General features: G+C 36.3%; 1 protein-coding gene across 1 annotated transcript in view; it reads left to right on the top strand.

Annotated features, from left to right (window-relative positions):
- Nucleotides 1-25,949, top strand: part of LOC122815764 (deleted in malignant brain tumors 1 protein-like) — a 671,312-nt gene that overhangs the window by 587,322 nt on the left and 58,041 nt on the right. Inside the window, exon 11 of the mRNA XM_044088533.1 lies at nt 18,357-18,454. Coding sequence (XP_043944468.1) covers nt 18,357-18,454 — 98 coding nt within the window. The remainder of the gene's footprint in view (nt 1-18,356; nt 18,455-25,949) is intronic.

Genomic DNA, 25,949 nt, shown 5'->3' with positions numbered 1-25,949 from the left:
TTGCAACTCCTTATTACTGACTACCTTCAGTACCCCCGTTTGGCAGATATAGATTCCTGAGGATGCCATTTGGAATAAACTCTGCAAGTGAAGTCTTTCAGTGTGCATTGGAGCAAATTATTTCAGGATATCCCTGTGCCATAACAGTAGATGATTTATTGGTCAGAGGCAATGGTGAAGCAGAGCATGACATAAACCGTTCTAGACAGAGAATGTGACATAAACTTAAATCTCAATCCTCTGAAGTGCAACTTCAGATTACCAGAAGTTCCATATGTTGGTCATTTATTTACAAGTACTGGCTTGCAACCAGACCCATCTAAACCGGCAGCCATTCTCGAGATGCCAGTGCCAGATAATGTTCAAACTCCACAACATTTTCCTGGCATGGTCAACTATTTAGGCAAGTTTATATATACAGCCAACCAAGTCACCAAAGCAGAAACACGGCTGCAAAATAACGGCACTTTAAGCCTCCAAGTTACAAAGAGAAACTCTTTAATGGGTCATGCAGTGGTGCAGCAGTTAAAGTCACTTCACAGCAAGAGGTTATTCTATTCGATTCTTGGCTGGGGTGCCTTCTGTGTGGAGTTTTTATGTTCTCCCTGCATTCATGTGGGTTTCCTCTGGGTACTCCGGTTTCATCCCACATTTTAAAGACATTTATCTGAAGCATTTCTCCCCAGGCCTCCACAGAAAATAGGCTCTGTCCTAGTCGGGCTTTCCCACTCAACAAATGTTAAATAAATAAAAATAAATAAATAAAGATTAATAACTGGATAAGTGCTTTTACAATAACAATTGCTTCATCAGATATTTAAGCAAGTTTATACCAGATTTCAGTGAGTTGTCAGCACCTTTGAGAGAGTTGATGTGCAAAAAAATGTTAGATGGTCTTGGTTAGAGCAGTACCAGAAAGCATTTGATGACCTTAAGCGGAAAATTCCCACTCCATCTACATTAAGATACTATGATGTTAATAAACCAGTAACCCTTTCCTGTGATGCTTCAAAATTTGGTCTTGGTGCAGTCATTCTTCAGAAAGGTAGACCAGTAGCCTATGCATTAAGAACTCTTACCTAGATTGAAATGCAGTATGCTCAAATTGTGAAAGAACTTTTGGCAATAGTGTTTGCATGTTCCAAGTTTAATGATTATATTTATGGTTGATCTGTTCAGATTGAAACTGGTCACCACTTTCTAGTTACTATTTTAAAGAAGACTATGCATTCAGCTCCAGCAAGATTACAAATAATGATGATCAAATGGCAAAAGTGCAATTTCAAAATGGTCTATACAAAAGGTATTCTTCTTCATCTGGCTGACATCTTATCCAGATCACCCAGAAATATTATGGAACAGCTTCATGAAAAGAAATTTGACTTTGACATAATGGAAGTGTGTAATTTTTCTACCATGAGACTTGATGAGCTAGGAGATCTTACAAAGACTGATCCAATTTTGCAAAAGCTCAACCACTACATTAATGTTGGATGGTCGTTAAAGCAATCTAGTGTACCACCTGAAGTGCAAACTTATTTTCCTTACAGAGATGAGATGTTGATGGAAGATGGCATTATCTTCAAAGGTCCTAAAATTGTTTGTGCTTCCTTACAACATGAATAAATCCAGATTTTGCATTGTTGTCATCCAGGTTCCGAATCTACCTAAAGAAGGGTGAGAGGACTAGTATTTTAGCCTTCTCTAGTGAAAGACATTCATAAAGTACTTTCATGTTGTTTAGTATGTAATAGTACTAAACCGCATCTGCAAAAAGAATCACTTCAGCTAAGTTAAGTTCCTGAACTATCTTGGTCAACAGTATCCACTGATATATTCGAGTGGAACAATCAACCTTTATTCTTACTCAAACTGGCTTGAGATTGATCTACTACTAACCTAACATCCACTGCTACTATTACTAAGTTGAAACGTCATTTCTCAGTCCATGGTAGTCCACACAAAGTTATTTCTGACAATGGTACTCAGTTTACTAGTCAATTGTTTTGAAAATTTGCAAGAGATTGGGACTTTATGCATGTTACTAGTATTCCAGAATATCCACAGGTCAAATGGTCTAGTTGAAAGTGCAGTGCAAAGCAATTACCTGAGAGATCAAAGTGTGACAGTACCAATGTCTCTTTGAATTTACTTAATCTCAGAAACATACCCCATGACGATATACTTGGCTCGCCTGCTCAGAGAATTTTATCTAGGCAAACCAGAACAACATTGCTTATCAGTTCCAGTTTGTTGAGGCCTAAAGCAAAGAACAACAAGACAATTAGAGCTCACTATTCAGAAAGCATTCTTTCCAGAAGTCCAGCTATGACAAATAGAGCAGATTTCTTTGTCCATTGAAAGAAGGAGAGACAGTGAGGATACAAATGGCGAAAGGATTTGACCGGATTGGTCAAGTTACAGGTATATGTACCGAGCTGAGATCCAAACTTTGCAGAATGTGAGGGTGTGGAGTACAGGAGAAATTGTATACATCTTTTTTCTGTATTAGAATCAATATCGCAGCAACATTCCTATGATACAGGCTTTAGATCACAGAGCAACCTAGATAATGTTCCTCTTCCAGAACATGTCAACTTCTACTTCTACTTCCACTTCCAGTGATGTTCCTGATGTCCCGAAAGTGGAACATTCTGCTTTGACAGTCCTAGTTGACAAGTATAATTCTAGTTTATATGTCACACGATTTGGTCATATTTCCAGACCAAGTGTGAAATACACAGCGACCTGGACTTAACTGTATATATATGTGTATTTAGTTTTGTATAATTGCATGACCAAGAATTATTTATATTAATTGCATGACAATTATCGTTTTAACATTGCATATCTATTTCTCAAAGAGGGAGGATGTAGAATAGAGTGTGTGTGCTGTGCCTTTAAGAGCATTTCAAGGACTGAACGTGCATATATAAACAGCGAGCAAGTGCTATACTCAGTGCCATTTTGAGAGCGCAGCCAGAGAGTGGACATGTATGACTGTAATAGCTAGTTTGTTTATAACTTTATCTAAGTTAAAGTATTCAGCCACAATCCTGCTGTCTTTGTATATAATACAGCCACTTGAACAGAACCCACAAAGTCTCGTCTATTGCATCCTGACTAGATGAGCGACAGTGTAGGTAGAACAAACCTTTCTCACACAATTGTATCATTAAGCCTCTTTAAATCAACTCATATTCATACACTGCTATTTTCTTTATTACTGGGACCACTGGTACACACCACTCAGGTCAGATCAGTTACACTTTTTCTTTATACCAGGGTTTTGCATTTTTTCAGGTTGTTCCTCTGTTTTAGTTAATATAGATAATGACACTCCTGGGGGTGGTTAAAGCATATGGAACGGTGTATGGCATTACTTTAATCTTTGATTATTCACGATTAAGCTGACCAATATTATCAAATGCATTTACATTCACTTTATTTACGCTGGCAGTCAGCCTTATCTGAAATACCATGGCTCTGCTAAGCAGATTAAGTATGTACCATACAGCACATAAATGTGGACTCAAACTTATGCCCCTTCCACTTAGACATGCTTAGAAATCTACTAATGCATGCAGGTGTACAGATTTCAGTTTCTGTTTCATGCAACTGTGGTCAGTGTAAAAAACTTCTGTAGTAACACGTGATGTCATTGTGGCATCATTCCCCGTCTCGGACATGAAACCACTTAAATTCAATAAACATCATTGGACAGCGCAGTAGTACCATGGTAGCATTGTCGCCTCACAGCAAAAGTTTCTCTGGTTGGATTCTCAGCTGGATTGCCTTCTGTGTGGAGTCTGCATGTTCTCCCAGCATTCATGTGGGTTTCCTGTGGGTGCTTCAGTTTCTTCCCACATTTCAAAGACATGCATCTGAAGTGTTTCTCCCCTGTCTGCTGCTGAAAATTGACTTTGTCCAAGTTGGACTTTCCAGATAAACAACTAATAAATAAAATCACAGTTCACGTGCCACCTTCTGCCTAATGTTTTTCACTGCTCCTTAGACTCAGCATAATAGAAGTAACATTTTGTGCATTTGCAAAGCTTGCAGTCATTCTGCTTGTGCATTTTTCTTTATTTTCACCAATATATATATATATATATATATATATATATATATATATATATATATATATCTGTCTTTTTCCTGACAACCACTATTTGCCCTACATTTATTGGCATTTTGCTGCATTAAATTATGCCTCTGTGTCAATTTGAATGGCTTTTTTACTGCTAGATTCCATTAACCTTCCATATTAGCTAGCCCCATTACATTTCTTTCTCTATCTAATTTGTACATGTTTTGTTTCATTAAAGCCATAATTTTCAGCCAGTTCATAAAAGTGTATTAAAAAAGCTTCATCATATCCACTTTTGGCTAGCACCACTTCCTTTAGTGAATAATACTTCTTTTTGGAAAAAGTGTTCATTGATCTTACTAATTACTGATCTTTGTGTAGCACTCTGGGCCTCTAAAAATTAAAAGGAATGAGAGTTCTCACCACTTTTCCACACTAAATAAAACAGAATATTTAACTGGTTTTCTTCTGATTCTTTATCTAACTCAGTTACTTCTCAAAAACGTGATGACCTTTTTACAGGCAGGTCAGACAGTTGGTTTCTGAAGTGAAATGGCTCAGGTGGGTTAAACTTTGTCATTTTTGACAAAATTGTGGCTTTCTAAGATGGAACAGCTTAAAATCAGTAAAAGTACCACTTTTGGAGATAAAACTTCTTGCTTTCAGTAAAGCAGTTTTCTCTGAACTTAGAGGAAATTACTTGTTTCATTGACTTAGTTTTCTAACAGGAATTGCATTTTCATTTTTAATTCCTGAAGAATACACTAACATTTTAACCAAACAGGAAATCTTTACTCTGTACAAAATGGTACCTGAGTAAAAATAACATTGACAGTTCAGTCTTTATAAACAAATTGCATTAAATAGAGTGGCTGAAATAATTTTCTTTTTTTTCAAATATTTTTTTTTATTTTCCAAATAATATAATGTTTAACAATACAATCATCAATAAACAAGTATTATAAACCTTTATATACACTATGTGCAATTGACCTGAACCAAGGAGGGAAACACATTAATAAAATATATGAAATTAGTAACAAAATGTATAATATTCAATTAACAAAGTATAAAGCTGCACATTAATTATTTAGGGTTCATTTTTAATGTCTCAATAAGAGTTAAAAATTTTCCCAAGGATTGTTTGTCCATGTTGTAGGTGACATTCTTGATTTCTTCACCTTGATTTCTAATGTGACTGTTTCTTCCATCAATCTCAAGAATTCTTCCAGAGAAGGTTCTTGTGAAGACTTCCACTTTCTAATTATACATTTCCTTGCCATAGCTAGTATGGACCAAAGTAGGTATAGATCTTTTTTATTCATTCCAATAGTATCATTAACATTTAAGAGGACTAAAGATTTGGTTAAAATAAAGGTGTCTGTGAATATAGTTTGGAGAAAAATAGTAATTTCTTCCCAGAATTTTTTATATTAATACAATCAAAAATGTACTAGACCAATCAGCTTTACAGTTTAAAGAACATCTCCAACAAATGGATTTATCAAGTGAATTGAATTTGGCTAGTTTATCAGGTGTAATAAATGCCATGTGAATATATTACCATGTAAATATTTTTCCATACTTGTAAATTAAATGTTAAGTTAACAGAACATAAAAGATTTGTTTTACGCAGAATTGATAGATTGGTGTGACATAATTTTGCTATGAAATTCCAATATCTTGCATTAGGGTTAGTTTTATATTTTATCAATATCTTGTATAATTTTGAAATTAGATTTGTCCAATTATAATTGTCGTAAATAACTTCAGATATTAGACTTATCAAATTTGGACTAGTTTTATAAGGAAAATTCATAATTTTACTATTAAGATCCTTAACATATGATAATATGCTTTGTAGTATCAACCAATCTGCTGATGGAATGTCGTATCTATTCTGAATTTGTTGAATGTTTAATACTATTTGATTCTCTATACAATGTTGCCAACAAGTGAAGTTTTCCCCTCCCATCTAGTTAAGATAACATTATGAATTTTATTGAAGAAGTTCTTTGTAGAGCTAAAGGGTATTATCAAGTCTAGCCAAATCTTAATAAACATGTTAGTATATATAAATCTTCTGAATAAATTGTAAATATTATTTATATAATTTAAGTTTGTTGGTTTTGTTATATTATATTGAATATTAACAGTCAATATGTGCCACATCCTATTATTTTGTTCACTTAATATACAATTTTTAATTATTTTATTTTCATTTAGAAAAATTATAGTGTGCAATGTTTTCCATGTTGAAGAATAATTAGGATCTATCCAATTAATTATAGTTCTTAATATGGAAGCTTTTATGTATGATTCTAGATCTGGAAGGTTAATTCCACCCATTTCCCAAGATCTAATATGATGTGTAGGCTATTCTATTTCTTTTTGGATACCAAAGAAAGTTTAATAGAATTGTATTTCTTTATTTCAAGATTTTCTTGTTAGGTACTATAGGAATAGCTTGTGCAATGTAATTAATTTTTGGAAGTATTGTCATGTTTATTATTTGTAATCTGTCTTCAAATCTCAAGAACATTTTATTCCAGCTTACTATTAACATTTTTATTTTATTAATTATGTTGCTATAATTTGTGGCTAATGTAGATTCCAAATTATCACATAGTGTTATTCCTAAATATTTTATTATGGAAACTTGTTTTCCTATCACACAATTTGTAGTTAAGGTAACTTCTCTCTTTTTATTCAAATGTATATAATTAGATTTTCCCTTGTTAAATCTAAGGCCGGAAATATGATAAAACCTTTCCACTATTTCATCTAGTTTTTGTACTGATTTCTCCGAGACAGATAACATGAGTAAAACATCATCAGCAAATAACATAATTTTTGAATTGAGTTGACCATATACATCTATGCCTGATATATTAGAGTTGTGGCATACTAATGAGGGAAATAATTCAATTCCTAAGGCAAACGGGTCTATATCATAACATCGAAGTTCTCTAACATCGAATGTTATTATATCAAACCCTAAATACCGAAGTGTTAAAACATTGAACAGACAGAATAGCAAATTTTTTTCCCAGAGAAAAAAAATTGCTATTCCGAGAAACATACACACAGCACAAACACACACAAAAAACAGCCATCCACACATACACTTAAAATCCTACACCTAAACAAAACTTTACATACAGTACTAGCTATCCACTTACCTTAACCCAACCCCAACTCTAAGGTCCATCACTATCGTACACTCACCTCACCCGCGCCCTAACCCTAACTCTCCTAACCCGCCCCAACCCTAACCTACACACAATCGCATAATTACCTGAACCAGACCGTAATGCTCCAACATACTGAATGCTGAAAACAGCAAAGCCACAGCAATGGCCCACTGAATTCTTTCCCTGGGAAAGAATTTGGTGTCCTGCACCTTCGCTGTTTTCAGCGTTCGATATTACGGGTTCGATATTATAACATTCAATGTTAGAGAACTTTGATGTTATAATATAGACCCAAGGCAAACAGGATGAGAGACATTGGACATCCCTCCTTTGTACCTTTGGCTATTTCAATAGCCTTCGAGGTAAATGTCCCAAGTTTTACATAAGCCAAATTGTTTTTATAAATATTCTTTATTAGCATAATAAAATTAGTAGGAAATTCAAACAATTCTAAAGCCTTAAAAAGAAAATCATAGCTCAATGAATCAAAGGCTTTTTATGTATCCAAAGCTTCTATTAGAGCTTCTTGGTTGTTTCTGTTTAGAAGATCTATGAGTGTTAGAATTCTTTGTATATTGTCATGTGTGTGTCTTTTATAAATTAATCCTGTTTGATTCTCATTTATTATGTGTGTCAATGATTTTTTAATTCTACTAATATTGACATGAAGATTTTATAATCATTGTTAAGTAAAGATATTGACCTATAAGATTTACACTGTAAAGGGTCTTTGTTTTCTTTTATAATGGGTGTAATTAAAGAGTATCTCCATGAAATTGGAGTTGTATTTTGTGCTAGAATTTCATTCAAAGTTTTGTGAAACAATCATATTACTGAAGATGGAAATATCTTATACAGTCCATTAATTATTCCATCAATTCCCAGTGTTTTATTACTTTTACTTTCCTTGATTTTTTGAGTAATTTCTTTTAGAGATATTTGTTTTTGAATGTCTAACTTTAACTTTTCTGGTACTGCCTTTACCTTTACTAATTTCAAGTCTAAGTTTGATGTATTAGTTATATGTGAAGTATCATTATAGTGGTCAGAGAAATAATGTTTAAATGCATCTAGTATATCATTTATATCCAAAACCTTTTTGTTTGTTTTTTTTTTCCTTCCTTCATGTATGATACTTGTAATATTATTTTCATGTGAATGTTTTTTTAATCTTATTGCTAAATTATGCATATGTTTGGGTGATACTGCATAGGAACTACGTTTTAACCTATCTACAGCTATATTAGTTTTGTGAGTTATGATTTCATTATATCTTTTGTTTACGTCTTCCAATGTTTTTTATGATTATTTTGTGTATAAGTAGATGAATTAATAGTGAAATCTGTAATTTGTTTTTGGATGTTACATAATTCTGATTCCCACTCTATTAGCTTGTTTTTTACCATGAAAGACTGTTTCCATTTAGATAGGCTTTCAAGGTATCCCAAAGATTAATTACATTTACTTCAGTAGTGTAGTTTATATCTAAAAAGAATTGTACTTCTGAATCTAACCAAGGTTTAAATAGTTTTAATTTTGTAATGTAAACTGGAATTCTTGACAGAAAAATTAGTTTCTTATAATCTGTATGTATTTTGAGACTTAATGAGTTATGGTCTGAAAAGGGACAAGGGATTTTGGAAAATGTTATTATTTTTGAATTTAGCTCTTGAGCTATGAAGATTTTATCAATTCTTGTATGTGTCCCAAATCTGTGGTCTTGGTGTGAAAATAATAATGAATTGTTCTCCTTATAACTAAATGTATCAATTAGATTTAAACTTTCTTCCCATTTCTTAAGTAGCTTCCCTGTAGAACTTACATGTAAATTTCTTTTGCTTGTGGTCTCTGATTTATCCAATATACAATTAAAGTTACCTCCCAAAATCAAATTTCCTTTATATACTCTAGTTATTAGATCCATGTGTTTTCTTATTGTCCCAACCCTAATACCTGTAAATTATTTGAGGCATAGTGACATTTTTCACATAAAATTAAAGTTCCCCTAGTCCTTTTCTTATATGAAGAGTGAGATAAGATCATATATTCATTAAGATTCCAGCTAAAGGTATCATTTGATTTGAAGTGAGACTCGAAAAAATACTACTTGTACTTTATTTAATTTCATATATCTTAATAAATTACATCTTTTCCTTGGATTGTTTAAACCGTTAGTGTTTAAGGATAAAATAGTCAGGTTCATTCTCAGTATTTAACTTTACATTATATTTGTTTGGTATTATATTTTGTAATGAAATACCAAATGTAAAATGTGTAACTACGGTGTTACTAATTCTCATTGTAGTCAATATTTTAATTTTGGTCAAATAACTTAAAATAGAGTTTAGTTCAGGCCAATAAAAAAAAAAGAAGAAAGAAAAATGCCAAAATTACTTATATAACAACAAGTATATAAATATGTTTGTAAACCCTCTAATGTCCATCAAGTGAAATACACTTCCAGTCTGCTAGATGAGAAGAACTCTAGCAGATTGCCTACCATAACTTCCCTCATGAAAAAAGAAAGAAAAAAAATAACCCTTTCGAGCTCCAGTACACCTTTTCTCTTATCTTGGAGATTTAACAATATTAGTTATTATTTTCCCTATATAACTATTAATAATGAATTAACATAATGTATGGAAATGAGTATTGATTTGGTAATACAATTTAATTTTAGATTAGATTAGACTTCTTTTTTAGAATATAATCATCCTATCATGCACTACTTAAACATTCATAAAGTAAAATCTCATTTATAACACAGTAAATGTTGCTTAACATTAGTTCTCTTTAGCCTGAGAGTAGTATATATACATATTAATAGTCTCCAATATTCTGATATGACCAATATATTAATGATTATGTCAGATAAACACTCTCCTACATACTAAAAATATATTGTAACTGATTGAAGTAGATTTAGAAATGTATAAATAAGTGAAGATAAATACAAACAAGTCTACTCAGAACACTTGAATCATACTACAAAAAATTATGTAGTCCATAGAATGAACCCTTAGAGTTGTGTTCACTACAGATGCTAATGTAAATATGTTTGTGAACAATACATGTCATAAATCTCTATATATCACTCACATGCTTTCAATTAGAGACAAATGAAAGCATAACCAGATTCATTTTATTTTATGTCCACCAATGAATGTAGTTGTGACAGATTAAAAGAAAAAATGAAGAAAGACAACATTAGACCATAGTGATCACTCATTGATGATGAAACAGAAGCAATTTGCCCTGATAAGTGCCCATGTGGGTGAACAATTTATAAACTTCTTAATACTAATACATAGTTGTAATATCAATTCATATTATTAGAATATCATCACAGAATATTGAACAAAATGCTAGTCAAGACAGAGCATTACTGAAGCTGTTCTGCACAGCCACAGTTCCTTAGAACCTTTATATGAGTGTTTATCAAATTCTGTGTCATGCAGCTAGATACAAGAGTAGGCAGACTCCCTTCTTTGTTACTAAATTGTTAAAAGTAATGACACTCTAAAAAATACAAACCCTATTAAGATGAACAGTGCCTTAAGAAATCTATCTCATATCTATTTAATTAGTGTTCTAATTTAATTTCTCAGCAAGGATTTCAATTTACAAATCTGTCTTATTTTACTACTTGAAGCAGTAGCAAAAGTAGACCATGAAGACATTTTCTCATAGGCCCTTTACTTTAAAGAAATAAAGATGAAATTTCAAGGTGACTCACTTTACCAACCATCTCACTAAGAAACTGATGACATTATTTAAACAGTTGTCCGTATTCAATAAAAATATTGGCTGCATAATAGTCAGCTATACAAATAATATCTGAAGAATTAAAAGTAGTTTATGTTATAAATCCCTGCCTTAACCAGATGTGTAGCATATAGAATATCATTTAGGATTTGCGTTCCTTAGGAACCTGTCTGTAAATGTATAATTCAAACAATTCTTGGTAGAATGAATGACATCCAAACTACTTTATTATGCTAATTTATGTGCAATTTTACTATAGGTTTCTAAGTACTTCCCCGTCATCAAGGCAACTCCTACAATACATCAACAGGCACTCGCAAGACTGTCTGAGATGCCAGTTGTATGAGTTATAGAACCATGGCTTAAAGTTTTGCTGGGAATAAATCAACTGTTCATCACAGAAAATAAGTACACATGCCCACACAATTTAGTAGTGCAGTTAAACAACTACTTACATGTTGGTGTAAGAATTTTGGCTAATTACCAGCATCTTTGCCACTTTACTGAAAGTTGAACCCCACTTACCAAAGATTAGAATGCACTAAAGGGTGAGGAGAGTAATCAGTAACTTACTATCTACTCTATTCACTATTTATTTGGTTACTACTTAATCAATTCAATTGAACATGTCTAGGCAGTGTGAGCAGAGGAAAATAACAGGGTTTACTATGCTATATAATAAAGCAATGTGCACATTATATTCAAATATGCAGGAGTTATAAGTATAAGGTAATAAGTCCCTTTGTGGCTTCTGAAATTAGAAGATTTCTGTTACCAGGTTAATGAAGTATTTAGTATAATATGTCTAAAACCTGTCTTAATTTTACTTATTATGTGCACAGAAATATGTCACAACTGCAGCTGATGTGTGCATCTCACACACATATTTTCCTGTTTACACTTGCAACACTGTAGCAGATGCTTACAAAACTATCAGACATTTCATTTTTCCTGGATCGTCATAACATAGTGTATCTTATAGCCTAGGTAGGAATAACTCAGAAGTAAGAAAGTACTGTGTTTACGTCAAGTGTAACAATGTAGTCTGTAATGCTTCTATTACTTTTTCAATTGGATGTTATTCAATGTTACTGTAAAATCTTTTTTTTGTGTTACCTACATGAAAAACAGCTACTCTGTCACTGAATTCACACCTATTATTTTTATTTATTTAAAATAAGTCAGGGTTTGTAGATTTTAATAATCTAAAAAACATGTTAAATGAGCTTAAAATATATTGCTTGTGCAACTGATATCACACTACAAGTGTTACCTTAACAACAGACAAGCAGGGGATTCCTTAACTGACTATTTCCACCTTAAATCTTTCATAGCAGACAAGGGAAGTTCTAACTAGTGCAGGAGAATGTTTCAAATAATAGCATTGTCAGAAACCAGTAACAGAACTTGTTTATAGTGACTCTAACTGTTTTTTCCACATTTAAAAATATGGATTTCTATGTTACTTTTAAAATGGGAATCTGAAGTGTAGTGAAGTCTGTAACCACAGAAACTATGATTCAACATTTTCAATTCCTATTATGCAACAATGAGGTGAACTAAATATACTATTAATAAAAAGGGAGATGATAAAAAAACATTTGTGTATATGTTGTCTCTGTTCTTCCTGTACGTATAACTAATTATATGAAAGTGAAAGATAACATTTGAATCTGGTTTTCCTCACTGCCTATGAATGAGATGTAACTATATTTTTAGAAGTCACTCTAAGTTATAAAACCATTTAATATTATCAGACACAACCGCTAGACTTGTGATGAGTATGTTGCATAAAGTATAAGTTTAAGAAAAAGTATAAATGTCTCAGAGTATAATAGGCAATATAATAGATAAAATACATACATTTTGAGGTAAAGTTCAGAAGTCTATATCTTTGTTGATTCTTTAAGAGATTTGGAAGACTTTGTAGTTTTAGAATCAGTTCTTTGTTTCTTTTTCCTTATATCAGACCAAGTGTTTTTTTTCTGGAGATATTTTCAAGTGGATGGAAACACTCCAGTCCATTTCTTCAGGAATTGTGATGATATTATTATTCTTGATGAAGGTTGAAGCTTCTTCAATGTTGTTAAAGGTTTTCAAGTCATTTGAATAGAAAATTCTGATTCTAGCTGGATATACTATCTGCACTTTTATTTAATTTTGTTTGAGAAGTTTCACTAATGGCCATTTTTTTCCTTGTTTCTAACACTTGCAGAATAATCATTGTCAAATCTGATCTGACTGAGTTTATATGTTATGAGAATTTTTCTCCAGGCTGTTTTTAAGATGAGCTCTTTATCCAAGGACAGGAACTTTACCCCAATTGATCTTGGTGGTGCATTAGGTGAAGAGGGTATAGATTTTCCTATGGCTCTGTGAGCTCTTTCTATTCCATTTGATAATCACTCTTTTAAATCAAGCACTTCAAGAAGCCAGGAATTCAAAAAGGTGATGATGTTATTAGTTCTCCTCTCCCTACTCTCTAAATCATCCACTTTATTAAGTAGCCAGTTATTTTGATGGAGTAAGAATTCTGTCTGATTTTCTTCTTCTTTGAGACTTCCATCTGTGTCATTTAGTGATGTCTTCATATCAAGTAATTTCCTTTGTTGATGTTGCAGTATTTCTTTTAGTACATCTGTTTGCTTTTGGCAGTTTTCCTTGAGACTTTCCAAACTATCAGTAAATCTATCCATTTACAACGACAGTTCATGTAATGTGGAAGACATCAGTTGTATCTCCTTCTTCAGAGTGGTTCCATTTTAAGCCTAACCAGTTATCCCTTGTGAGACTCAAACCCTGCATCTTGTGTTTGTAAGGCAAACACCTTAACCATTAGGCCACCCTCCCAACTTATAAGTGAGAATTCTTTAAACTGGCCATTACCAAACAGCTGTGCTGTTCTCCAGAATATTTTGACAAGGAAAACTCATTAATATTTCTTGAAATTTGGTAGAGTTGTAGTGCTTAAGTTCCTTAATATTTTTTTTTTCTATTTTTGGTTAATGAAAATATTTTTTTCCCTGTTTTCTAGTACTGTTTTGTGGAGCACTAAAAAATGCTGCTTATCTGTTTGCCAACTAGGCTCCACCCCCTGGAATAATTTTCAGAGTATATACAGCCTCAATAAGCACTACTTTTACTTATCATCATAACAAGTCCAAATTTGTTTTAAACTCATGTTCTTTCAACAGAAATTAAACTTTGCATCGTCATGTATTTTGCCTTAATATGCACCCTGCAATTTAAGATTGCAATTCATTTTAAGAAAGATGCTGTATAAAACTCAGGTTTCGCCAGTAGAGTCTCTTGACAGTAAAAAAAGAATATGAAGTAAACTAATGACCATTTCTGGTTTGGTGGGATCATTTTAATGGCTTTTTAAGAAGGGAAGGGACCTTGCAGCTTGATACATTTCAGGCCTCTGTAGTGATTCTGGGGAGTATATCTATCAGTTCATAATGAGAGATTTGCATGTGGGTAAGTGAAGGAACAGATTGCTCTTGACTTCCTCCAGAGAGGCATCATCAGGGAAGACTTCAGGGTTGCTGCTGGCAACTAATTATAAATGAGCCAGATTGTTGGGTAACTTTTCCTCTGGTAGTACATCTCAACTGGAGCTTTTCCTAAGCATTGGGGTTTTCTTCAGACTGTTGCTTTATTTACCTGTGTGTCATGGCTAAACAATATTTGACATTAACTCCTCTGTAACATTGAAAAGGGAACTGAACAACTAAGGCTTTTTACCCATAGCAGTGATGGTCTGTCCTTCTTCCTTCTTTTTGTTTTCACGGCTACTTTGCCTTCAGGGCTGTAAATGCACATGCTCTTGAAGGACAGCTCTAGGAAGGCTGGTTCAGCATCCTCAGCTTCCTCAGCAAACTAGGCTGATTTGAGCCCTGTATGCTGGGGCACACATCATTTCATGTGACTTACTGAAAACACTTGATGAAAGAGACAAGAGGATTCTTTAGGAGGCCCATTTGCTTACTGTCATATCATTTAGTGTATGTTATCAATAAGATCCTATTGAAAATCTACCATTTACAAAAGGTAGTTTAGCTTCCTTAAGTGCTACAAGGACTATTTTTGGGAAGACCAGAAGGTCTTTATCCATATACCCCGCAGGAAGTTGTGGGTTCAGTAAGCCACTTTCCCATTTGTCTAATGATTTTGAGATATTCCCTAACATGGAGCCTATAGGAGTGGATGTGGGGGGAGTCTGTGTCTTCCTCATCAACATACTGTTAAACTAAGCAAGCCTATGTATGAGTGCAGTTTAAGTGGCTTTTCCCAAATATGAGGAAAAAACTGAGAAAATAAAATGTGCTGAGTCCGGAGACAGACAATGAAAATGACACTGGCTTTGTGCTGCTTACCTTTCTTGTATGAATGTCATTATCAGAAGAAATGTGAAGAATAGCATAAAGGTCCAGGGAAGTCCTTTGGACCACTTGCGGGCCACACTATCCTTTGTGCAGCACACAGTGAAAGGATGGAAGAGAAGTGACTACTGCATTTAGTTTTGGTCAGAGATTCAAAAAGGTCACAGCAAGGTCTGCCACAGTTGTGAGTCATCAACAAACAGCAACTGAATTTATCCACAAGTGAATTGACTTCCTCTAGAATATGATTAGAAATTGACATTTGATCAAAGTAAACTACCATTTCCCACACATTCTTTGCTTCACTCTTTGCTTCACAACACTAAGACTATGACTAAGGGACCCATTGTTTGTTAAAGTACCAATACACCATTCTGTTACTGGAGTGGATGGTGACGACATATTGTGAAAGGGATTCTTGGAATGTTTAGATGGTTAGACATATTGCCTTCATCTCCAAACCCTTGATTAGTATCCAAGAGTTCAAATTCATCCAGATACCCTGAACTGCCTGCCACTGAAATGCTAGTGTCCCACCTCCCCCTTTCTACAATCAATAAGTCCCTTGTGACTATAGCCCATGGAGTTTGTAAAATTCAGAAGTTGTGTAAACTGCTGTTGATTAATCTTGTACAGGTATCTAAACTGTTCCTGTTTTGGAGGAACATTCCTATTTTCAGGTCTGATTTACCCTGCCCACAACGTACTTATTTTTGTACATATGTCCTTGTTTTCAGGCGTGATTTACTCTTTCACTCAGTTTTCTAAATCTTCCATCATCAAACATGATTATTGAAGCTGTCTAGTACACAGAACATCTCACTACATGACCAACATACTAGTGATACCAATAATATAGGACACACATTTTATATCTTCCTTTTTCGACAGCAAAACTAATTACCTCATATGATAGAATGTTATACTACAGTTAAGTAAAGTCGAGCAGTTTTATATTCTTTCAAAATGTGCTATTTTCCATCATTTTATTACTGTTTTAAAAATATATATTTCTGAGTAATGTTTAACATTTTTACTGGAAGCTGGAAGAGTTATAGTCTATTTTGTTTTAAGAGTTTCTACTAATTAAGACATCCAGATTTTGGATGGATGTACCTGCTTTTCAAGAGCATTTGTACCTACTTTCAATGTCTGCAGGTTGAGATATACTGCCTTGCATGATTTGGAAATGTAAAACTATGGAGACTTTGAGCTCATACCTGAGAGCAATATACTTATAAAGTAAACAGCTGTACTCTCGTGTTGAGTCTGGCATGGAGTACCACTGGGATTGGGTCTGTTGTGACATCTAACTCGCTTAGACAAATGTGCCATAACAGTCTATAACTACAAGTTCATACAGTGTCCGATTGCAATGAATGTATCCTCTCTGGTGAAAGATGCATTCTGCAGATGTGACCAAGTTTTACCCAGCAAAACTGAGCAGCTTTGAGAGGTTTAACTCTTTTGCCTCAAGTGTATCTGACAGAAGTGAGAAATGATCTGACCTTTGCACTGAAGACACAATGATGTATGAAGTAGTAGAGTGGGGAGAGAAACTATGGCAAGATTTGGAAAAGCTGACCACATTGGCAGAATGGAGATTGATGTGATTTCCAGACAAATGCTAAGTACGCCACTTCAGATACAACAACCTTAGTGTGAAGTATCAGATAGGTAACAGCAGAACAGATTTTTAAAAAGTAGAAAAAGGATCTGGGGATGTTTACTACACCTGAAAATGACCACCAGGAGTAGAAAAATAGGGCAGTGACAGAATACTGCTCTACATCCTTATGGAGATGGAGTCCAGAAGCAAAGAGGTAACATTGTTTGGAATGCATTCACTGTTTGCATGAAAGCCTAAATACCTGAAGAGTTGTTAGGTGCACATGGACAAACAACAGCTTTTTCTCTTCCATAATTTGCACACATGTTGGTGTCATCCTCTTATTTACTAGCGCAGACTCTGAGTGGGATCCATTCAAGTATAACCACGTGTCTAGTTCTTCTCCTGAGGCTCACTAATCGAGAAGGAACAATAAATAATGCTCCTGTTTAAGAAACCTAGTTCTGGAACAAACAGTGTGCGGAGAGGTAAGGCTTGATCTGTTTGGTACATTTCACCCTCCTCCACAAGTTCTTGCTCCTTCAACAGCACTAATGGTATAATCCATGCCTCATGAAACCCGTTTCCATTACCAGGGTAGAATTTTCTTTGCATATAAAACAGCCAACATGATCTGTCCTTCAGCAATCAGCCACCTGATTGACATTGCACCTGATACTCTAACCTTCATCTTCTGGGTGTTGAACCCACATGGTGTCTCTAAATGCTTTTGCAGATAAAGTCCACTAGGGTTACATTAATCACTCATCCACCAGGTACAAGCTGGGGAACACAACCTTCCCAGACCTGGCATTTTGGATCACAACTCTCCTAGTAACTTACCAGGAACATAAAGCTCAGCAACACACAGCTCTATGGATAGAAAAGTCACACAAACCCCTCCAGCCTGACCAGGTCACAATTCCAGGATTATAGTTCAATTCCCATTAACACATTCACCTCCTGTCTCTTTCTGTGTTAACATATATCTGTTTTACACTTAGGGATGCTTTAGAACTTCTGAAAGACAAATGTTTTAAGGTACCCTCTTTCAGGTTTTATTACAGTCATGACACAGTATCTTGCATTGTCCAAAAATACAGCTAGTTAAAATAACTTTTCATGGCTTGAATCCATTTTAATAAAGAGCTTGTAAAACAAAGAGTGAAAATAAATCATCACATATTTCAAAAAATTAAACATATTGTAAAAATAATAGGAGGTTGCTTATTATGTAACAAATTCAGCAAATGTATCATGTTAACGTCATATATGTATGTTTGTTAACTATTCCATATTATGTTTTCTTTCAGATTCCGTTGTGGACACAGCAATCTTAACAGCAACTGTACATGCAGTCTTTTCAGGCAGTGACTCTTTAGAATTGCTGGATAAAGCAGTGATTCAAACAGTAAGTGACAAACGATCAGCTTAATATGGTAACAAAGACCTGTTCTAAAAGCAGAAATAATCATAATACATTACTGTAGACAATACACTTTGTACAGAAAAATGACTTAACTGTCAAGAAAGTAATATTATGAACCTAAAACTTGGATATAAAGCAAATCTTGTATGTGTATGTATGTTTTCCTTTCGGCTTCCCATAGCTGACTGTTATCTGCTACCAACTCCTCTCCTCATTCACCAGGCCTACTGGACATGTCTTACGGTCTTCCAGCTCAATCTGACCCCAGTCAGCAGCATACAGTGGCCAGGGAGTGTTTCGTAATGCACTAACCTTTTCACCACACAAACTGGGGATATGCTGGCATATCTTTCTACCTCAATGGCAACTTAGCCAATATCTCCCGCCCTTTCTTCTGTTGGACAATGGCACCTGTGCATCCCCAGTCTCCACCAGACATAATATGTGAGGTGTGCACAACTGCTTACCTTCCTTTCCAGGATAGGTAAACATATCATTTCCTGCCAGGCTTCTGAACCACTAATCAAACCAAGTTTGCCGGCACCGTACTTGGGGCTTTTTTCTCCTCTGCATTGTGACACTAATGCATATATAGCAAATCTGGGAGTAGGGTGCCTTCAGAGAACTTTAAATCACATCTTTTTTTTCTCATGCAGGCTGAAATGAGAAAACACAGTTCCCAGAAAGATTCATGTTCTGTTTAGCTAGATACAATAAACCGACAGTCTGGATGGTAACTAAACCTCAAGGAACAAACATGACCTGAAGGAAACATCAGTTGCAGCTCTGACCTTTATCAGACCTATATTTAAAACCATGGTGGGAGAATGATCATTTTGCAAACTGGTACCCCCTATCTGGAATTACATTATGGAATATATTATATTTTTATATGTTGTTGGGAGGGTGGCCTAATGGTTAAGATGTTTGCCTTACAAACACAAGGTTCAGGGTTTGACTCTCACAAGGGATAATTGGATAGGCTTACAATGGCTTGCAAGGGCAGTTAGCCTAGTACTAAACTATGAACTATGTACTAATTAATATACACCAGATAGAAAAACAGAATACACATTAGAATCTTTAAATCTAAATGAATAGAACACCTTATAAAAAGTCTACCTGCACTTCTTTAAGTGTAATGGCTAAAGATGACCATGACTATTACCAGGAATGCTGTAAATCTAAGGAACGTGAACTGTCTCAGAGATCATTGTACTATAATCCAGAAAAAGCAAAAAATTTAAATCCAGCAACTATACAAATATATATATATATATATATATATATATATATATATATATATATATATATATATATATAGGTCTACCTGAAAACATTGAAAACCCACAATATCAAAGACCAAATTATTAAAATGAAAGCATCAAAACCTCAATTCAGCAAGCGACTAGACTGGCAAATCCATTTCCATGGTAAAAACCTGTTGGCCAACAAGGTGGACTTTGCCCTTTTACGAACTGCAGTGCAATTTGGGAGTTGGTATATTTTATTAGGGGGTTGGGGCGTGTGGGTGGCATAGCTCTCCACCTTAGTTGGTTGTGGATGGTATGGTTTCATTTTTGTTAGTGTGGTATGAGTGGCTACTTACCCTGGGAATGGATTTGATGATCTGATCATTCACTGCAGTAAGGTTTTAGTGCGTTCATCTCTATGATTTGGTCTTCGATATTGTGGGCTTTCGATGCTTTGAAGTAAACCCATATATATATATATATATATATATATATATATATATATATATATATATATATATATATATATATATATATTTATATGTATATATATATATATATATATATATATATATATATATATATATATATATATCTACACACACACACACACACACACACACACACACACACACACACACACACACACACACACACACACACACACACACACACACACACACACTTCACCATGTATACAGCTCATACAAATGCAATACATACAGAATATTTAATGTAAACAGTACATATGACTGTGCTTTGAAATGCCTTGTAAATACAGTTGAAAAGGGTAAACATGTAAATACTACACGACTGTTTAAAGTAAAATTGTTACATAAGATAAATTACAAGCTTGTTTCTAATATAACATTATGTAATGTCAAACAGCCTTTAGGCAGAAAATTGTATTCCAACACTGTTTATGAATATTCTACCATCCTATTTATTTACTTGCATGGTGTTCATTGGTAATTATTTGCTAATGACTTCAGGAGACCTTTTTAGGGCATTGCTTTGCTTCCCAAAGGTGAGAATCAAACCCTGCATCTTGTGTCTTTAAATAAACACCTTAACCATTATTTCTAATGCTGAACTGCTCAGATTACTACTGAAATAGGTCTTTTGATCAGTCATCTCACCTAACAAAATGAAATGAAATAAAAATTAATATTTTTCTCATAGCATCTTTTGTTATGTGCATTCACAGCAGGAGCTATTGTACAGTGAAAAGCCATGGACTCTTCATTAGCTATTGTAACTATACTTTATTGACTAAACTATTAATCAAGAATTAACACGAGGAAGTCTGAGTTATATCCTGAAAAGTCTACTCAAAGATGTGTTCAAAGGCATGAGTTGCTTGTTCTAAGTGTGTTTTTCTCCCGAGAGTAGTCTTCTCAGGACATAACCCACCCTGATGAGAACATTAATGTGATCATAAAATTTGCCCCCAAATACATGAATAAAAACAAATAGAAGCTGCTCACAAAAAAATAAATAATTACAGAAAAAAAAAGAAAAATATTCCCTTGATTAGACCACTTTTCTCTGGTTAAGTCTTATCCACACCTGATTTTTTGTGTATTGCAATATTTTATAAGCACATAATTTTACAAAATATCATATTTAGCTGCCAGCATGCTATGTAATTTTTATGCTAAATAACCACCAGTAAGGAAAGTGTCCCAGTAATTTGCAGGTCCATTATTCTATGACTGCATTTCTGTCTCATTTTCAGTCTCCCAACAACATTACATACAAGAGGAATTATCGAACACAGTCGGGAGGATTCACGAAGGCTTGCACGGAGTGTAAGAGAAGTGTAAGACACCATGCAGCCTTCTCGATCCAGGAACAGCCCGAAATCCCGTGTAAGAGAAAGCTAAAACTACTCTTACACGGGCAGGTCGTAGATATGGTAATCACCCCAATTGCAGCCGAAAGGCATGCAAATGAGGTAGATTACCAATCCACGAAGCTCAAACCAGCCTGTGTAAGAGTTGTGTTAGCTGCAGAAATGTACTCAGTTGACAACTGAGTACGTTTCTGCAAATAACACAATGGAGCCATGTCAGCTCCAAATAAAGGGTGCATATGTATCAGGCAGCACGCAATGGCCAAATTTGTGGCCATTGGCAAGGTACCCCAATGCCTATATGAGAAAAAAATTATTATTTTGATGTTTAAACGCAGTGCAACCCCTCGTAAACGGGCTGCGCTACATAAAACAGTAAAAAGTAAGGTTATAAACCCACAAATGTGGGTTTTATGCAATGCATGGATACACAATGCAGGGACCAGCAGACCAAAAACAACATGGCCACTGTGTAGTGGTTGCTAAGGGGGGAAGCCAAGTGTAAGACATGTAACTAAGCATTAGTAGGCAATCCTATGTAAATGAGTGTTAGGATACTGAATCCCATTGTCACATAGCAAATGAGCACATTCCAAGTAGTGTAAGAGTTACATAAGGGGGAGGAACAGAGTAGGAGATAGGTGACATCACAGGGGGGAATGGCAGAAAGAAATGCAGTTCATTGGAGGTCAGTGTTATGTGACAGATGTCAGACACATATCATGGAAAGAGGAGTGCCACAAGATAAGCATGGGAAAGTCAAGAAATGGAGGATGTACACTGTTGCCAACACCAAAGTTTCTTGTTGGACGTGCCTGCACACATGCACATGCCAGGAGGCACGAGGACGGCAGTGTGCATATGTGTAAGGCAGACTGAGCATGTGGGAGCCTGTAGGCAGACTTGTAAGACTGTTTGCACTGGTGTGCGCACGTTTTAACCCGAATAAGTAGATTCTAAACTGTGTAAGCATGTGTGCGCATGTGTAAGCCACTGTGAGCATGTTTCTGCTGGTATGCGTGTTGCTCCCCACTGAGGAAACAGAAAGGAAAAAGGAAGCAACAGAAATAGTATGAAGCTAGCAGGGAATACTGCTGGAGCTAGCAGATAAAAACAATTAGAAGCAGGCAATTACACAGGCAGAATACTAGCCCAGCCCAGCACTTAAAAGTCTGCAAACAGCAGTGCAGTATGATTCTCTCAAGAGACACTGCAAGACAGGAGTAAGCTATTAGAAGTGAAAACTGAAAAAGCTTCACTCAGACCAAAAATGCTAAGGGCTGCCATAGCTGTCATAAGGAGACATAGGCGACTTGCTGAGGGTGGTGACAATGCAAATGCTGCCAGACAACCCACAGTAAGGAGACAGAGAAGAGTGTACAGGCCCAGGGTCACCTACCAGGGGTTACATGAACTGGAGATAGTGGAGCACTATAGAGTGGACAGAAACCTCCTGCAGCAAATTGTTGAGCTGTGCAGGCCACACCTCACACACAGGACCAACAGAGGGGAACCCATCCCAGTGGAAATCAAGGTATGTGTTGGCTTAAGAATACTAGCAACAGGTACATTCCAGAGACCAACTGGTGATATGATGGGGATCTCACAGGCATCAGCATCCAGGGTACTGCACCAGTTCCTGGATGCCATGTCAGCACATGTCAGAGATCATGTATATTTCCCCAATTCCCGTGAGGCATTGGCCAGCAATATGCGTCTCTTCCAGCAAATAGCGGAATACCCTGAGGTAGTGGGTTCAATAGACTGCACGCATATACGCATCAAAGCACCAGCCGGTGAGCGGGGTAGGGCCTACATTAACCGCAATGGCTTCCCCTCCATCAACTGCCAGGTCATGTGTGATGCCCAGGGCATAATAATGAATGTGTGTGCTGGCTGCCCTGGAAGCTGCCATGATTCCCATATCTGGCATCTGATGCAGCTGTACCAGACATTTGCCAGTGGGGACATCCCACATGGTCACTTAGTAGGGGATTCTGGATATGCACTGGAGCCATTGCTGATGACACCCATCAGAAATGCACACACACACCTGAACAGGAACGCCATAATGAGGCACACGCACAAACACGAAATGTAATCGAGTGTGTGTTTGGGCTGCTCAAGTCATGGTTCCGGTGCCTGGACACATCTGGTGGAGCCTTGCAGTACTCACCAACTACATGTACCCAAATTGTCATGGTATGTGCTATGCTACATAATAGGATTCTGCGAAAACAGCTGCAGCAGGATCAGCATCGAGCTGGGCCAAACAGCCCCCGGCCATTGCCAAGGCCATCACAGGCAGAGTGTGACTCGGAGGAGGAACAACCTGAGCCTGCCCCAGTAGGCAGAAGGATGCATGCCCAGTATGCCTTGGCCTTGGCAAAGCAGCAATGCATAGCACATACACTGGCTGAGTAGGGACCCTGGAAATGATACCTCTCTCCGACTCACACATATAGTAAAAGGGATGCCTAAGTTGACACAACCTGCTTTCAAACATGTACAGGGAGTATAGTATGTGCATCCAGCATAGGCAGCCCTGCAGCACCACCTGAGGCATGATTGCCATGTGTTAAGCAATGTAACACCATGTAGTATATGCAAACTTGATGACCCTGACTAGCATCCTACCCTCACCAAGCATGATGCCACAATATGAAGATGAGATGATCAATTGCAATAATTGGCTGAAGTATTGCTGTTAGTCAAAGGGGATCCAATGCGTGCCAGCCTGGGATGACATGCTGAGCACGACATGATGCTCCACCTGTTAGGGGTGGCATGCACCTATCAGTCCTGGCCTTATGGATACTGGCAAAGGCTGTTGTTACCCCCAGCATGCCTTGAATAGGTAAGGCTCAAAACACAAACCCACCTCCATAGGTATCACAAGGGATAAGAACCTAGATGTAATGCTACCCAATGCCAGAAGTCTAAACAGCAAGATGCATGCAGTCTAAACACCCCTCAGCATGGAGAATGTTGATATCTGTTCTGTAACAGAAAACTGGGTCAAGGCTCACAACAGCACCCTAACACTACCAGGTTACACCTCATACTGTGCTTTACAGCCCCAAAACATGGACCAAGCTACAACAGGAGGTTGACTAGCAATAATTGTCAAGGATAACCACACCCCCATGTTGGTACCACAACAGGAAGCAGCATGGACTAGCCATGGTCAAGTAACAGTGGCTAAAACTGCCTCCCAGTTTATAGCCTGCTACAGACTACCGTCCTAACACCAGGAACTGCACTTGGCCTATGTTGGAATACATGAATATATCAAGCTCTCCAAACCACATTATATTGGGTGACTGAAAATACCCAAACATAGACTGGGAGCATTATTCTAACTCCAACACCCTAGGACAAAGGTTCCTAGAATCCATAAACCAAAATGCTCAGGAACAACATACCACTCCCACAAGAGGGGTAAGCATACTGGATGTGATAATCAGCAACATGGGTACTGTATGGCAAGATGAGAAGTGTATCCCTCACTGGTAAGATCAGACTATAGAGTAATCACACTGGATATACACATCCTGACCACAGTCCCTGGCCAGAAAACCACAGTGAAAAACATGTGTAAAGCAAATGTTGCACTCCTCCAAACTGATGTGGAATCCAGTAAAGGCCCTGTGTCTGTGCAAAATATGGGCCACACCTCAGAACCCATTATACATGCATTCCATGAGCACTGCCAGGAATGCATGGATTATGCAATCCCAAATATAACCAAGACACAATGCCATACATGCAAGCATCTGCCATGGTGGACCCCAGCCATTACCAAACCATGCAAGAGAATGAGGAAGCTACTACATGATAGAGCAAACCTAAAAAGGGAAGTAATTTCTGATCAGTATTATGGCAATAAAATATGTCCACTCATACAATCCACTAAGGCCAGCTACAACAAGTGGAATCTGTGAATCTTGAGGCAATGTTACACCTGCCCCATGTACACAGACAACCCTCTCCTCCCCCCAAGAAATACAAATATATGTGAGAGATGCAACCATTTATCCAAACCGGAGGCTGAGCTCTCTCAACTCATTACTGTCAAAACTAGTCAGGAGGAGAAGGTAACCACACACACCACAAACCCAGTCTCACATAGACCTATCACAACTGCAAACCAAAGACATAAACACAGAATAACATTCCCGGAGGCTCTAATTACCAACACAGCACATCAACAGAGGCCTCCGAAGCACTCACCCAAGCAATCACTACCTCCAAACATAGCACATGCAACACATAGTACACAAAGCTGGTGTGCCAAACAGTCACAGGCCAGAAGGAGAAACAACATGCCTGATACAGTTGTAATAGGTGACTCTATAGTCAGACACAC

This window comes from Protopterus annectens, chromosome 1.part1, assembly GCF_019279795.1.
Source record: "Protopterus annectens isolate FY-2018-M chromosome 1.part1, PAN1.0, whole genome shotgun sequence".
Classification (NCBI taxonomy): domain Eukaryota; kingdom Metazoa; phylum Chordata; order Ceratodontiformes; family Protopteridae; genus Protopterus; species Protopterus annectens.
Note: the sequence above shows the minus strand (reverse complement) of the source record. Positions and strands in the feature narration are given on the sequence as shown.